This window comes from Crotalus tigris, unplaced genomic scaffold (assembly GCF_016545835.1).
Source record: "Crotalus tigris isolate CLP2741 ecotype Arizona unplaced genomic scaffold, ASM1654583v1 scf7180000018172.2679963, whole genome shotgun sequence".
Taxonomy (NCBI): domain Eukaryota; kingdom Metazoa; phylum Chordata; class Lepidosauria; order Squamata; family Viperidae; genus Crotalus; species Crotalus tigris.
In genome coordinates this window covers 724,155-736,800 of record NW_024096864.1, presented here as the reverse complement: position 1 = coordinate 736,800, position 12,646 = coordinate 724,155, and the positions used below count along the sequence as shown (strand labels likewise).

The window sequence follows — 12,646 nt, the reverse complement described above, 5'->3', positions numbered from 1 at the left end:
CTTTCTTTGTGCTTCTCATTTTTTAACTGTTGAATAGGTTGGATGCCAGTTTGGGGAGTAGTGGTGGTGGGGGAGTTGTACCTTTTTAAGAAACAGAGAAGGACATTTATCAAAATAAAAGCGGTTGACCTCCGTTTTCTGATTGTTTACCACCCCGATGGGGTCATGTATACTTAATGTTTGCTGCACACCGTGTAGCAACATAGGTAACAACCATTACTACGCTGGCAGATTTAAAATACTGTATTGGCGAATGTCATTGCCCGATGCAAAACTAAATGATTCATTGGTGGAATTTGCATTTACAGGTAACCTCACAAACGTTTGTTTAGTGATCGTTCCAAGTTACAGCGGCACTGAAAAAAGGGACTTACAACAGCCCTCACATTTTCAACCATTGCACCATCCTCAAGGTCACCCACTCAGAATGTGGCCACTTGGCAACCAGCATGGACATGTGATAGCTGCAGCATCCCAGGGTCAAGGGATCTCCAGCCTTCCTTGGGTGTCTTCTGATAAGTCAATAGGGCAAACTGGATTCCATTAACAACCAGGTGATTCACTGAACTGCAATGATTTGCTTAACGGTAGCATTGTTGTTAGTTGCGAAGTCATGTCCGACAATGTTCCTCCAGGCCTTCCTGTCCTCTAGCATCTTCTGGAGTCCATTTAAGTTCACGCCTCCTGCTTCAGGGACTCCATCCAGCCACCTCATTCTCTGTCGTCCCGTTCTTCTATTGCCCTCCATCTTTCCCAGCATCAGGCCCTTCTCCAGTGAGTCCTTCCTTCTCATTAGGTGGCCAAAGTCCTTGAGTTTCAACTTCAGGATCTGGCCTTCTAAAGAGCAGTTGGGGTTGATCTCTTCAAGACTGACCGGTTTGAATGCCTTGCAGTCCAAGGGACTCGCAGGAGTCTTCTCCAGCACCATAGTTCAAAGGCCTCAATTCTTTGGCGCTCAGCCTTTCTTATGGTCCCAACTTTCACAGCCATACATTGCAACTGGGAGAACCATGACCTTGACTATACGTACTTTTGTTGGCAGGGTGATGTCTCTGCTTTTTGGTATGCTGTCTAGATTTGCCATAGCTTTCCTCCCCAGGAGCAAGTGTCTTTTAATTTCTTGGCTGCAGTCCCCATCTGAGGTGATCTTGGAGCCCAGGAAGATAAAATCTGTCACTACCTCCATTTCTTCCCCATCTATTTGCCAGGAATTGAGAGGGCCGGATGCCATGATCTTGGTTTTCTTAATGTTGAGTTTCAAGCCTACTTTTGCACTCTCTTTCTTCACCCGCTTCAAGAGGCTCTTTAGTTTCTCTTCACTTTCTGCCATTAGAGTGGTATCATCTGCATATCTTAGGTTGTTGATATTTCTCCCGGCAATCTTAATTTTGATTCATAAAAACGGTGGCATAAAAACAGTCATAAAATCAGGCACAGCTTACTTAACCGCCCCCTTAGCAAAAAAAATTCTGGTCCCAACTGTGGTTGTAAGTTGAGAACCATTTGTATTCTTCAGCCTTAGTGCGGTGCATGGGTATTTGACCCGCTACACCTTTAAATCTCTGCGGCATTTTGCACAACTGCATCATCCCTCATGGCCATTTGTTTAGCTGGTCACTGTTCGAAGTTACAATGGTGCTGGAAAAAGTGACTTACTACCAACCCTCATGCCTCCGATGTTGCAGAGTTAACTGCAGCCACATGGTTGCAATACGGGCGCTTGGCAACCAGCATGTATTTACGATGGTTGCGGTGTCCTGGGGTCACATGATCACCATGATCAGTATCCAAGCAGTTTGTGACAAGCAAAATTAATGGGGGAAGCTGAATTCACCGTTGCAAAAAAAAAGTAGTAAAATTGGGCGTGAGTTAACAATTGCATTGCTTAGCAACAGAAAATCCAGAAACAAGTATGGTCATAAGCTGAGGACTTCCTCTACTTACAGAATATGGAACCTGCCAAGGTTTGCACAATTCTGTTGCGGTATGGGGTATCTTAACATACTTGTTTCTTTAAAACGGGCCTTCAAACATGGCCCTTTTATGACTTGTGGACTTCAGCTCGCAGAATTCCTCAGCCAGGCACGCTGGCTGAAGACTCCTGTTTTAAAAAAATAGTCAATATCGCCTGAATGTTTGGGAGGAATTAATATAACTGTGGGAGAAGGTAGCATTAGTAAAGCGTTATTCATGAGCTTTTAAAGACACGTTAAAGATACTCTAAAAAGGGGGAGTGGGGTTTAAAAAAACTACAGTATAGTTATGTGGATATTTTTTGTTCCCCATTTGATGCAACCCAAGAGAGAGAGAGGTTTAATTTGGAACAAAAAAAAAAAAATTGAATATGAACAACAACAACAAAAACCAGCAATGGCATCTGCTGATATATCCCCCCCTGTGTTGGCTTGATTGATACAGTCATTATGTAATACTGAGCCTCCACTCTTAAGCCCAATTTCTTTTTTAAGCATTCTAAAATTCCAAATATCTTCTGTGTGAAAATTGCTCTCTTGGCAAGTCCTGGAGGTTTTTAAGAGGATGCAAACAAACCTTTGCTGATGGTTTAATTGGTGTTTTTGGTCATTGAAGGTTAGACTACATGATCTTTGGGGGTCCTTTCCAACTCAATTCTATTTCGGTCTCCTAAGCTTAGTATAGGTTCACCTGACAATTCAACACAAGTTGAGTAACATGTCTGGAGAGAGTTACCAAGCTTATTGCAAGGAGAGAATGAAATATAACTCACAAAACGGACATCCTGTTTTACTACGTTTTAGGGGAAAAAAATAAGTCAAAATATAATCAGTGCTCTGAAGATACTTTCAGCAGTGCATTACAAAACGCAAGACTAGCAAAAATAAAATCAAGAAAACCATAATGTTGGCAGTTCATCCAAGTTCTACTCTGTTACATTTACATAAAAATAACCTATTTAATACTATATTATTTCAAGCACCAGCAATTCCAAGGCTACCTCAAAAAGTGTGAAATATTATTGTGGAAATGAAATCCATACATACAACTGAATCATCAATAGGTGACTTTTTCAACTTATATACAACTAGAGAACAAAGACAGTTGAAGTCACGATCTTTGAAACTTTTCATTAAAGATTAGTAACTGTGGCTCTAGCTTATACACCTACTGCAAATGGAGTAATATGTCTGTCATATAAACATGAAGGTCCTCTGCCAACATCTGTAATAGTGGATTATTCATGGATCAACATCTAATGGCTGTATAAAGTCCAAGAACATTTTTATAACGTCTGATATCAGTATGCTATTAAGGAATTAAGATGGTCTTAAAGGTGATTGATCTGACCCATTCTCCAGGTGGAAACAGATGGGCTGAGACTGTAAAAACAGCTTGTATAAAAAAGGACAAAACAGACATTAAAATGTAGAACCAAGGGAGTCAAAGAGTTAAGCAGGGTGGACACTACTCAAGGAAGTGAGCGAAGACACAGGTAGCAGATCACAACTTGACCGTGCAGTTGTGGACAAAGAAACATCAGAATTAAGCTGTGACAGAAATTAGAAAACATGCTAATTTACTAATCCATTCGTTCCTAGCTGGAATACCAGGATAATTTAGGAGATGTAAACCAAGCCTTTCCTATGTTCAGTATTCATAACAAGCAGAATTGTAGCTCAGATTGGCAGGAGATGCCCCTCAGACTTTTCTACATTTTTAACATAGTTTCCTTTAGTAAATCATGTAATACGTTCAGTTGCTTCCTAGTCCACAATAGTCAAGTCTGCATCTACCTTCGTTGAGTGAGCATATGTGCTGGACCTCTTTGCCATTCTCTTTTCTTTTCACTCCATCAGATCTAAAGAATTTTTGTTGGTTAATTAACCTTAGCTATGACCAAGCCAAGGGTTGATTGTTATCAGAGTGGAACACATTAACAATTTGCAACATTACCATACTTGAAGTACCTCGTTTCTCAGTCTGGATCAGTCATGGGATTGAGCCGGTTCACACCACTTCGGCAGAACCGGTAGCTAATTTTGTGTTGCCCAGGCCCAGAATGGACTTCCGGAAGTGGCATCCACACAGAGAACTGGTTGTTCACATATCTGAATCCCACCACTGGTCGGGATGCAACATGAAACTATGATTCATGAGCCCAGAAAGCATTCAGATGTCCCAGCATAGAAAGGACGCAGCTGTCTCATTGGATAAATTCAAGTTATACTTTGGCATCTGAGCCAAGATTTATCATGTTCGGGGGGGGGGGAAGTCTGTGAGTAGCATCACTGGATGCCACGAAAGAATGCTACTTGTGGCACATTAACAAATAAGCTGAGAGGGAAACGTTCGTAAGAAAACATTACACAGAGTAGTAACAGTGCTAGTACAGTGCTAGATTTAACATTCTTGGGCTGAATAATCAAGCAGGTGAAACCAAACTGCATTATCACCATAAAAAAATCCTCAGGTTGATGCTATGCCAAAAGATGCATATTATTATTCTTCTAATAAGCCTGCTCCTCATGTTACGGATGGAAAATCCCAATACTGTCCTCTCCTAACAAGTTTATTTTATTTTATTGTCACTTCACTGCTTAATAGCAGTGCTTTGATCAACATAGTTAACTATTTCACAAACCTGAACCTTCAAATCTGATCATACCACTGATCATAGAACAGAAACACTTCCGGACAGTATGTTATTCTTTAGGCCTAAAATAAGCAGTTAACTTAAGCTGAATATGAATGAGGAACATGGTTAGAAGAGGAGTGTGTGCATGCAGCCAAAAACATTTGTGAAAATCCTGACATGTCTTAAATCCTTAACATGGGAAGACCCTAACGATCATATGCTTGAGAAGAAATCTTTGCCCAAGATCCGCGTATCTTGTGAGAAAATCAGTTTAGTACATCAATGCCAAGGGATTGTGATAGTTGGGAAAGTAGAAAAAGACTTTGAGGTAGCCAGGAAGATAAAAACAAGGGGGAAAGATAGCACCATATTTTGATGGAGACGAGGAAGGCTCTGGAGAGATTTGGGAAAATGTCAATTGCCCAGCTAGGACACAAATGCTAATTTCTTGGTCTTAAAAGAAATAAGGTCTCGTGTCCGGGCCTTTGCTACAAATTTTTCATGCAGACTTGGCACCGTCCCACCCGTGTCTGGAGCTGACCCGCTTTCAGTGTTTCGGAGATGGGAGACTCAGCAAATTGATTGGTCGCCTCCACTGTGGTCAGCCAAAAACTGTACTTGTTGGAAAAGTAGTGGCACGTTCCTCGGGCACCGTTGCACTCAATGAACGGAGTGGCACGAAAGTCCTCCAGGCAGGATCCAGGGGAGACCAGGGACTGGCCACCGCCTTCGGCAGCCGTGTGCTGAAAGAAAGAACCAGCCAGAGACAAATGTTGGTGTGAAGAATCATATCAACCGCGCTCCAGGAGACCAGATGCAACCATCTGAGTCAACATTGCCCTACGAACGTCGGGTTTCTGAAGGGTGATAAATCAGGATGGGTGCCCCAGCTGACAGCAGGCAACTGGGTTTGAGAGTCACAGCTACATTTGAATCACTGGAGGTTTTCAAAAATAGACTGAGCCAACATTTGACCGGGATGGTATAAGGCAGTGGTTCTCAACCTTTTTAATGCTGCAACACCCAACCGGTCGTAAGTCGAGGACTACTCAACCGGTCGTAAGTCGAGGACTACTCAACTGGTCGTAAGTCGAGGACTACTCAACTGGTGCAGCACCATTTGCAGAATGGGACTTTTGGCGGGCTCAGTAGGGCAGAGACAGCCTGGACAATTCCTATTGGCTTTTGAAAGCCAATAGAATTAGACTCTATTCAAGAGAGTCTATTCTATTGGCTTTCAAAAGCCAATAGAATAAAAGGGAGTAGCACAGCTAAGGAAAAGGGGGAAAAAACGGCGGACTGCATTGTTTGGCAACCCCCGTGAAATGGTCATTCGACCCCAAATGGGGTCCCGACCCACAGGTTGAGAACCACTGGTATAAGGTCTCCTGCCTTGAGCAGGAAGTTGGAGTAGAAGACCTCCAAGATCCCGTTGAGCTCTAGGATTCTATGTTCTATATTCATACTAAATCTGCTGTGTGTTTTCTCAGCAATTAAAAACCTCATTGGGTGTCACCAAGCAGGCTAGGAAAGCTTAAAAAAATAAAGAATCCAATGAACATCAAAGCCCCTTTTTAAAATTTTTAACACAATGACCTCCCCCCCCAAATTAAAGCCACTGGAGTGCAATCTCAAAAGGCAACTAGCATTTTGGGGTGTGTGTGTGTTGTTTTTTTTGTTTGGAAATCTTTCACTTCTCATCCGAGAAGCTTCTTCGGTTCTGAAGAAGCTTCTTGAATGAGAAGTGAAATGTTTTCTGGGGGGGGGGGAACCCAAGAAAGTCCAGTTGTCTTTGGGACAACCATGATCTGGATGATTGAGAGTCTCCATAGACACTAAACTGCAATCCATTTTGGGTGATAGGATGAGCAAGGGGCTCACGTGGCCCTTCAGTGGCAACCGGGAAGAATCACTTGGTGGCCCTGAAGATCACCCAGCTAGACATGCCTCCAGAAGTTGTGAATGCTCCAACAAGTTTTTTAAAGAAGAGATTGGACAACCATTGGTCTGAAATTGTACAGGGTTTCCTGCCTGACCAGTGGGTTGGACTAGAACAGAGGTCCCCAACCTTTTGGGGCACCAGGGACCGGTTCCATGGAAAGAGGTTTTTCCGCGGACCGGAGGGTGCATGGTTTTGTGCGCTGCCTGCATCCCACGGATGGGGCTTTGCTTGTTTGTGCGGACCGGTTGCTGGCATGCCATAGTCCGGTACCAGTCCATAGACTGGGGGTTGGGGACCCCTGGATTAAAAGACCTCCAAGGTCCCTTTCAACTCTTGTTATTCTATTCTATCCTAACATGAGCATGGATAGGTGCTCTGTGTATGTGCCCCGAAAGGACGTGCATTCCCACGCATGGCGGTCCCTCTGGGGATGTCTTACCATGAGGAAGGAGTACCCAATCCAGAGACTGCGCCAGCCTTCAGGGCATTGTGGGATGGTGATGTCCTGGCTGTGGACAGCCACAGCTTGGGACGGTGCTTCGCACACTGAGCAGCGACTGATGTACTGGGCGATTTGGTAGCTGCTGACGGGCATCATGGGTATCGGAGCCGTGGTGGAAAGCCAATATGATTTATCATTGCGGCTGGCGTAGTAGCACACTTCGTCGATGTTGCAATAAATAAAAGGCATCGTGCTGAAGCGAGGCAGGCAGGAGCCAGCAAAACCTTAGAGGGGTTAAGAAGAAGTGGAGACGCAAAGCATGGCATGGAGCCTCAAAAGGGACTCTCATTTCTGCAGCTGTGGCTGCAGGAGTACAGAGAGCTCCACATTTTGGTTGCTAAGGAAGGGAGTTGTTAAGGGAGTTTTGCCCCATTTTATGACCTCAGTTATTAAGCGAATAGCTTAATATAGTTGTTAAGTAAAACATGGTTGTTAAACATATCTGGCTTCCACTATTGATTTTGTCTGTCAGAAGCCAGCTGGGAAGGTGACAAATGGTGATCACATGGCCTTGGGACAGCGGAGCTGTCATGAATACATGCCAGTTGCCAAGTGCCTGAATTTTGATCACGTGACCACGGGGATGCTACAAGGGTCGTTAAGTGTGAAAAATGGCCCTATGTCACTTCTTTCAGTGCCGCTGCAACTTCGAATATTCACTAAACAAACGATTGCAAGTCAAGGGCTACCTGTAAGCGTGGCATGCTCAGAAGCCAGCTGCCTGAAAAAATCTCAGTTCCTTGACCTATGAGCATAATTGGAACTGGGAATTGGGGAAGCAGCCCTCGTAACTTTAAGGCTGGGTTGTAAATCGGTTATAACTTTGAACAGTTGCTAAATGACCGGTTGTAAGTCTTTCAGATTGCATAATGCTTAATTCTTTAGCTAGAGTCTAGGCCAGGGGTAGGCAACCTGGGCTCTTTTATGACTGGTGGACTAGCCGTGCTGAGGGGAAAGGGAGAGGTTTCCAAGCTGAGCCAGGCTGGCTCAGGAATTCTGGGAGTTGAAGTCCACGAGTCATAAAAGAGCCAAGGTGGCCTATCCCTGGCTTAGGCCAAGAGTGTCAAACTCGCAACGTCACTTGACGTGTTGCGACGTATCGCAACTTCTTTTCCATTGCCGGCAATGGGGTGGGCACGGTTTCGGCATGATGCATCCGGCCCGCGGGCTGGCAGTTTGACACCCCTAAGCTAGACTGTATTGGGCCATAGAGACAAACAAATTCTGGGCTATAAATAACATATTAATTGGACTTCCTTTCTTTCCCTCTCTCCTTTCCTTTCCTTTGCTCTTCCTTCCCCCTTCCTCCTCTCCCTTTCCTTTTCTCTTTCTTTCCCCTTCCTCCTCTCCCTTTCCTTCCCTTCCCTTCCTCCTTTCCTCTCCTCTTCCTTGCCCTTCCCCTCCTCCTCCCCTCCCCTTCCTTCCCCTTCCCTTCCCGATATAAAATCTCTTTAATGAATGGAGGGATTCTTTCCTGTCCTCTTATTTTCCTATTACTTTCCCGTTGTTGTTTTTTTCCCCAGTCCGGACACATTACTTACCCAGATCTTGATTGTGGGACTTGTCCTGGCCTTTCACATAGAGCAAACTGTAACCTTCCCAGAGTTTGTTCATGCCCACTGGACAGGGAGGAATCTGCTCTGACTGGCTATGTTTCACCAAGGTATAGCCCACTGCAACGCTACGCCCTGGCATCCCGGGCAGCCCAGCCAGACCTGGATTCCCAGGACGTCCTGTGAAGAGAAAGAGGAGATTGCCATGCAGACCGTGATTGGTTTCTAGGAGTTGAGGTCCACAAGTCTTAAAAGTGGCCAAGGTTGAGGACCCCTGTTCTATGAAGATTAACCTTTCTGGCATATACACACCAGCAGCGCTCCACACATCGTATCAGTCATTGTTATCTTACAGTTTTTATAGCACTTCAAGTTGGAAGAAGCTAATACACGTAAGCTTACCTTCAAATCCTGGTAGCCCCACAGTTCCTGGAGAACCTGGGTCTCCTACCATCCCAGGAGAACCTGGTAAGCCATTGATGCCCACCTGGCCAGGTATGCCTCCCTTTCCTTTTGGACCTGGTCATTAATAAAAAAAAATTGTCCCATTCATTTCTGATAACCCATTCCATTCACAAGAGACAGATACCCTTAAGAACAAGAGCGGTTTATCTTTGCTTGGAATTAGTCTAGTCTAATGAAGAGAAAGACTAGGAGTGACATGACAGCAGTCTTCCAATATCTCAGGGGCTGCCTATCAATAGTTTGTAAATAGAAAATATTTAATATTATAAGATATTATAATGCCTTGGTAAGGCCACACTTGGAATATTGCATCCAGAAAAACAGCTGAGACTCTAGAAAGAGTGCAGAGAAGAGCAACAAACATGATTAGGAGACTGGAGGCTAAAACATATAAGGAACGGTTGCTGGAATTGGGTATGTCTAGTTTAATGATGAGAACGACAAGGGGGGACATGATAGCAGTCTTCCAATATCTCAGGGGCTGCCCCAAAGAAGAGGGAGTCAAGCTATTCTCCAAAACACCTGAAGGCAGGACAAGAAACAATGGATGGAAACTAATCAAGGAAAGAACCAACCTAGAACTAAGGAGACACTTCCTGAGTTAGAACAATTAATAAGTGCATCGGTGTGCCTCTAGAAGTTGTGGATGTTCCATCGCTGGAGGATTTTAAGAAGGGATTGGACAATCAGTTGTTTGAAATGGTAAAGATTCTCCTGCTTGAGCAGGAAGTTGGACTAGAAGACCTCCAGGGCCTCTTCCAACTCTGTTAGTCTATAATTCTGCTTTTACACAGAATAAAAATAAAAAACTTAAGATCTGATTATGGTTTCTCTTAGAAGCTAGTATTCAAAGTATCCTACTTACAAAATTTAAGAGAACATTTTTTATAAAATGTTTTATAGATGGCATCTGGATCCTAAAAAGTTGTCTTGTATGTATCCTAATTTACAACCCAAATGTTGGAGATGTGGTAATTTGGATGCCACTTATTTCCATATAAGGTAGACTTGTAGAAATATAAAAGCCTTTTGGATTAAGATCTGGTGGAACATTCAACAGATTTTTAAGAGTAAAATAAAGTTTACCCCACAATTATTTTTATTGGGTGTTATTACAGATTGTGATGCTAAAGAAATTAATTTGATGTTGAACTTGATAACAGCTGCAAGGTTATTAGTAGGGCAATATTGGAAGAAGGATTGCTTGCCTACTATAGAAGAATGGATGCTTAAAGTGTCAAATTTAGCAGAAATGGCTAAGATTTCTGCTTATCTGAAGGATCATTTATAAGAAAGATATATTTCGGTCTGGAGAAGATGGATAAATTATATTCAGAATAAATATGGGACTAAAAAGTTTCATTTAGCCTATGAGTGAATTTTAGAGTATCATTATGATATTATTATTATTTTTAGTATTAACATTGTTTAACTATTTGGGGATTGTATTGCTTAATAATTAGGATATTAATTTGTTTATGTTCTCATTATTATTATGTTCCCTTTTAATTTGTTTATATTTATGTTAAAGGGGAGAGAGTGCATTATGGACTTGGTTATTTATATAGTTGGTTAATGTTATTTAGATTATGATTATTATATTTGTAACCCTGTATTCAGCTCTGGGAAGTGGGGGAGGGAGGGGGGGGTTGGGTGGGTTGATATTGTAATTTTTATAAAACTTTTTAATAAAAAAAAGGTATCCTACTTGAAGCCTGAAGGCCTTTGTAGTTAACCATGCGAAGATGGATCCTCCCAGGATTCTTTAGAGACCACCTTCTCCAAGGTCCCAGCTTTACATATGGGCAATGTAACTTTCCCAACTTTGCATACTATGCCCACTTCTCTGGACAGTGTAACGTATTTTACCTTGTGATCCAGTTTGCCCCTGGAAGCCAGGGTCTCCATTTAAACCAGGGTTCCCATCATTTCCGGGCAATCCCATTAAGCCAGGAGGAGCTCTGATATCTTCTGGTGTTTGGGTTAAGCCTGGAGATCCTTGCAGCCCAGGAAAACCTATATAGCGCAGAGGAAGCATGACTTGAAAAATGACATTCAAGGGATATCCTACCAATTTGGTTGTAAAATCCCCAAGGTCCTATTTTTCTGTCATTATTAGAGTGGACAATGCGCAACAATCATGCAACTGAATTGCTAACGTGTAGAACATTCCTCTTTCCCAATCATTCTTCTGGTCTTCAAGCTGCAGTTAAAGACGTCTCAACCTGGAGAATCCCACAACATCTTCAACTTTTTCAAAAAAGATTGTGGTTAAAAAAAAAAAGGACTCCAAAGTAGCCCAAGGATGCCTGACAAAGAAGAGAAATGTCCTATAAAATGGCATATCTACCTGTCTGGAACCCCAAATGTAGCACCCAGGGAAGCAGTGACCACTTTTGGACCACCACGTCCTCCTGAACTGATATAGCAAGCCAAGTTCCATAAATTCTGAACATTGGTAAATATCTCTACCATAACTTCCACTTCAAAGCAAACTTGAATTTGGGGTTCATCCTAGATTCTAGGATGATGTTAAGCCCGGTACACCTGGGCTAAAATTAGGGAAGCAAGAACTACAGTATAAAGATTTCAGTAAGGCATCCTGAATGCTCAACCTTTCCTGTTTTGAGTTGCTGTTTATGAGATACGGATTTTCAATTGCTGAATATCTGCTCTTTCTTCCATTCCTTGCCAGCTTCCTCATAACCTCTCATAAAGGGGTGCATAGCCAATCATCTGTCTGATGCTCATGCAGTAATCCTCAACTTACAACCATAATGGAGCCTGCCCATGACAGATGTAAATCATGACAGGTGTAAAGCAGGTCACCCAAACGGTCAACTCGACTTTACGACTTTATTTTTGCAGCAGTTGTAAAGTGAACGTGGAGACTGTAAAGCAAGCCAATTGTTTGCTACAGGCTGGTTTTGCTGAAAATTGGAAGCAAAGGATGGTTTTTGACAAAAATGTCATAAAACACGAGTCATGTGACTGTGGGATGCCCTAAACGCCTGTAAATGCATGCAGGCTGCCGAGAGCCTAAAATGTGGTCATGTGACTTAAGGGAACGAGGCCACTGAGATTCTGGAACCGGGGAGGTTAGTCATAACTTCAAAGGATTGCTATGTGATCAGTCGCAAATTGAGGACTACCTGTTTGGTTTGATCTGGAATTACGTGCATTTTCCAAGACTTACCTGGACGGCCTACTTTGCCTTTTGGCCCAGGGAAACCTGGATCACCCACTGGTCCATCTTTCCCGGGCATTCCCATGAAACCTGGGTCCCCTCTGAATCCTGAGAGAGAAAAGAGAAAGATCAGTGATGGGCTTCTAAATTAGGCGGGACTGAAAATTCATCACACATAGCAGCTTCTCCTGGTTTAGAATGGGGCTTTTCAACCTTTTCACCCATTGTACCACTTTTAGGATATGGCAACATCCGAGTACCACCAGTCGCCTAGCAAGTTGTTAAAAACCCGATGATCAAAAAAAAGGGAAAAAAGTGATGAAGTACAGGTAGTCCTCGACTTATAACAGTTTGCTTAGTGACTGTTTGAAGTTACAATGGCACT

The 12,646-nt window shown here is 43.0% G+C and overlaps 1 protein-coding gene across 3 annotated transcripts in view; it reads right to left on the bottom strand.

Moving 5' to 3' along the window:
• Nucleotides 1-2,738: 2,738 nt before the first annotated feature.
• COL4A6 (collagen type IV alpha 6 chain) overlaps nucleotides 2,739-12,646 on the bottom strand; it is a 171,968-nt gene continuing 162,060 nt past the window's right edge. For all 3 annotated transcript variants that reach the window (XM_039348728.1, XM_039348729.1, XM_039348730.1), the window contains 6 exons: nucleotides 12,271-12,369; nucleotides 10,944-11,090; nucleotides 9,012-9,128; nucleotides 8,598-8,789; nucleotides 6,994-7,280; nucleotides 2,739-5,355 (listed from right to left, as the gene is read on the bottom strand). In XM_039348728.1, the coding sequence (XP_039204662.1) occupies nucleotides 5,101-5,355; nucleotides 6,994-7,280; nucleotides 8,598-8,789; nucleotides 9,012-9,128; nucleotides 10,944-11,090; nucleotides 12,271-12,369 (1,097 nt within the window). In that variant the 3' untranslated portion in view covers nucleotides 2,739-5,100. The remainder of the gene's footprint in view (nucleotides 5,356-6,993; nucleotides 7,281-8,597; nucleotides 8,790-9,011; nucleotides 9,129-10,943; nucleotides 11,091-12,270; nucleotides 12,370-12,646) is intronic.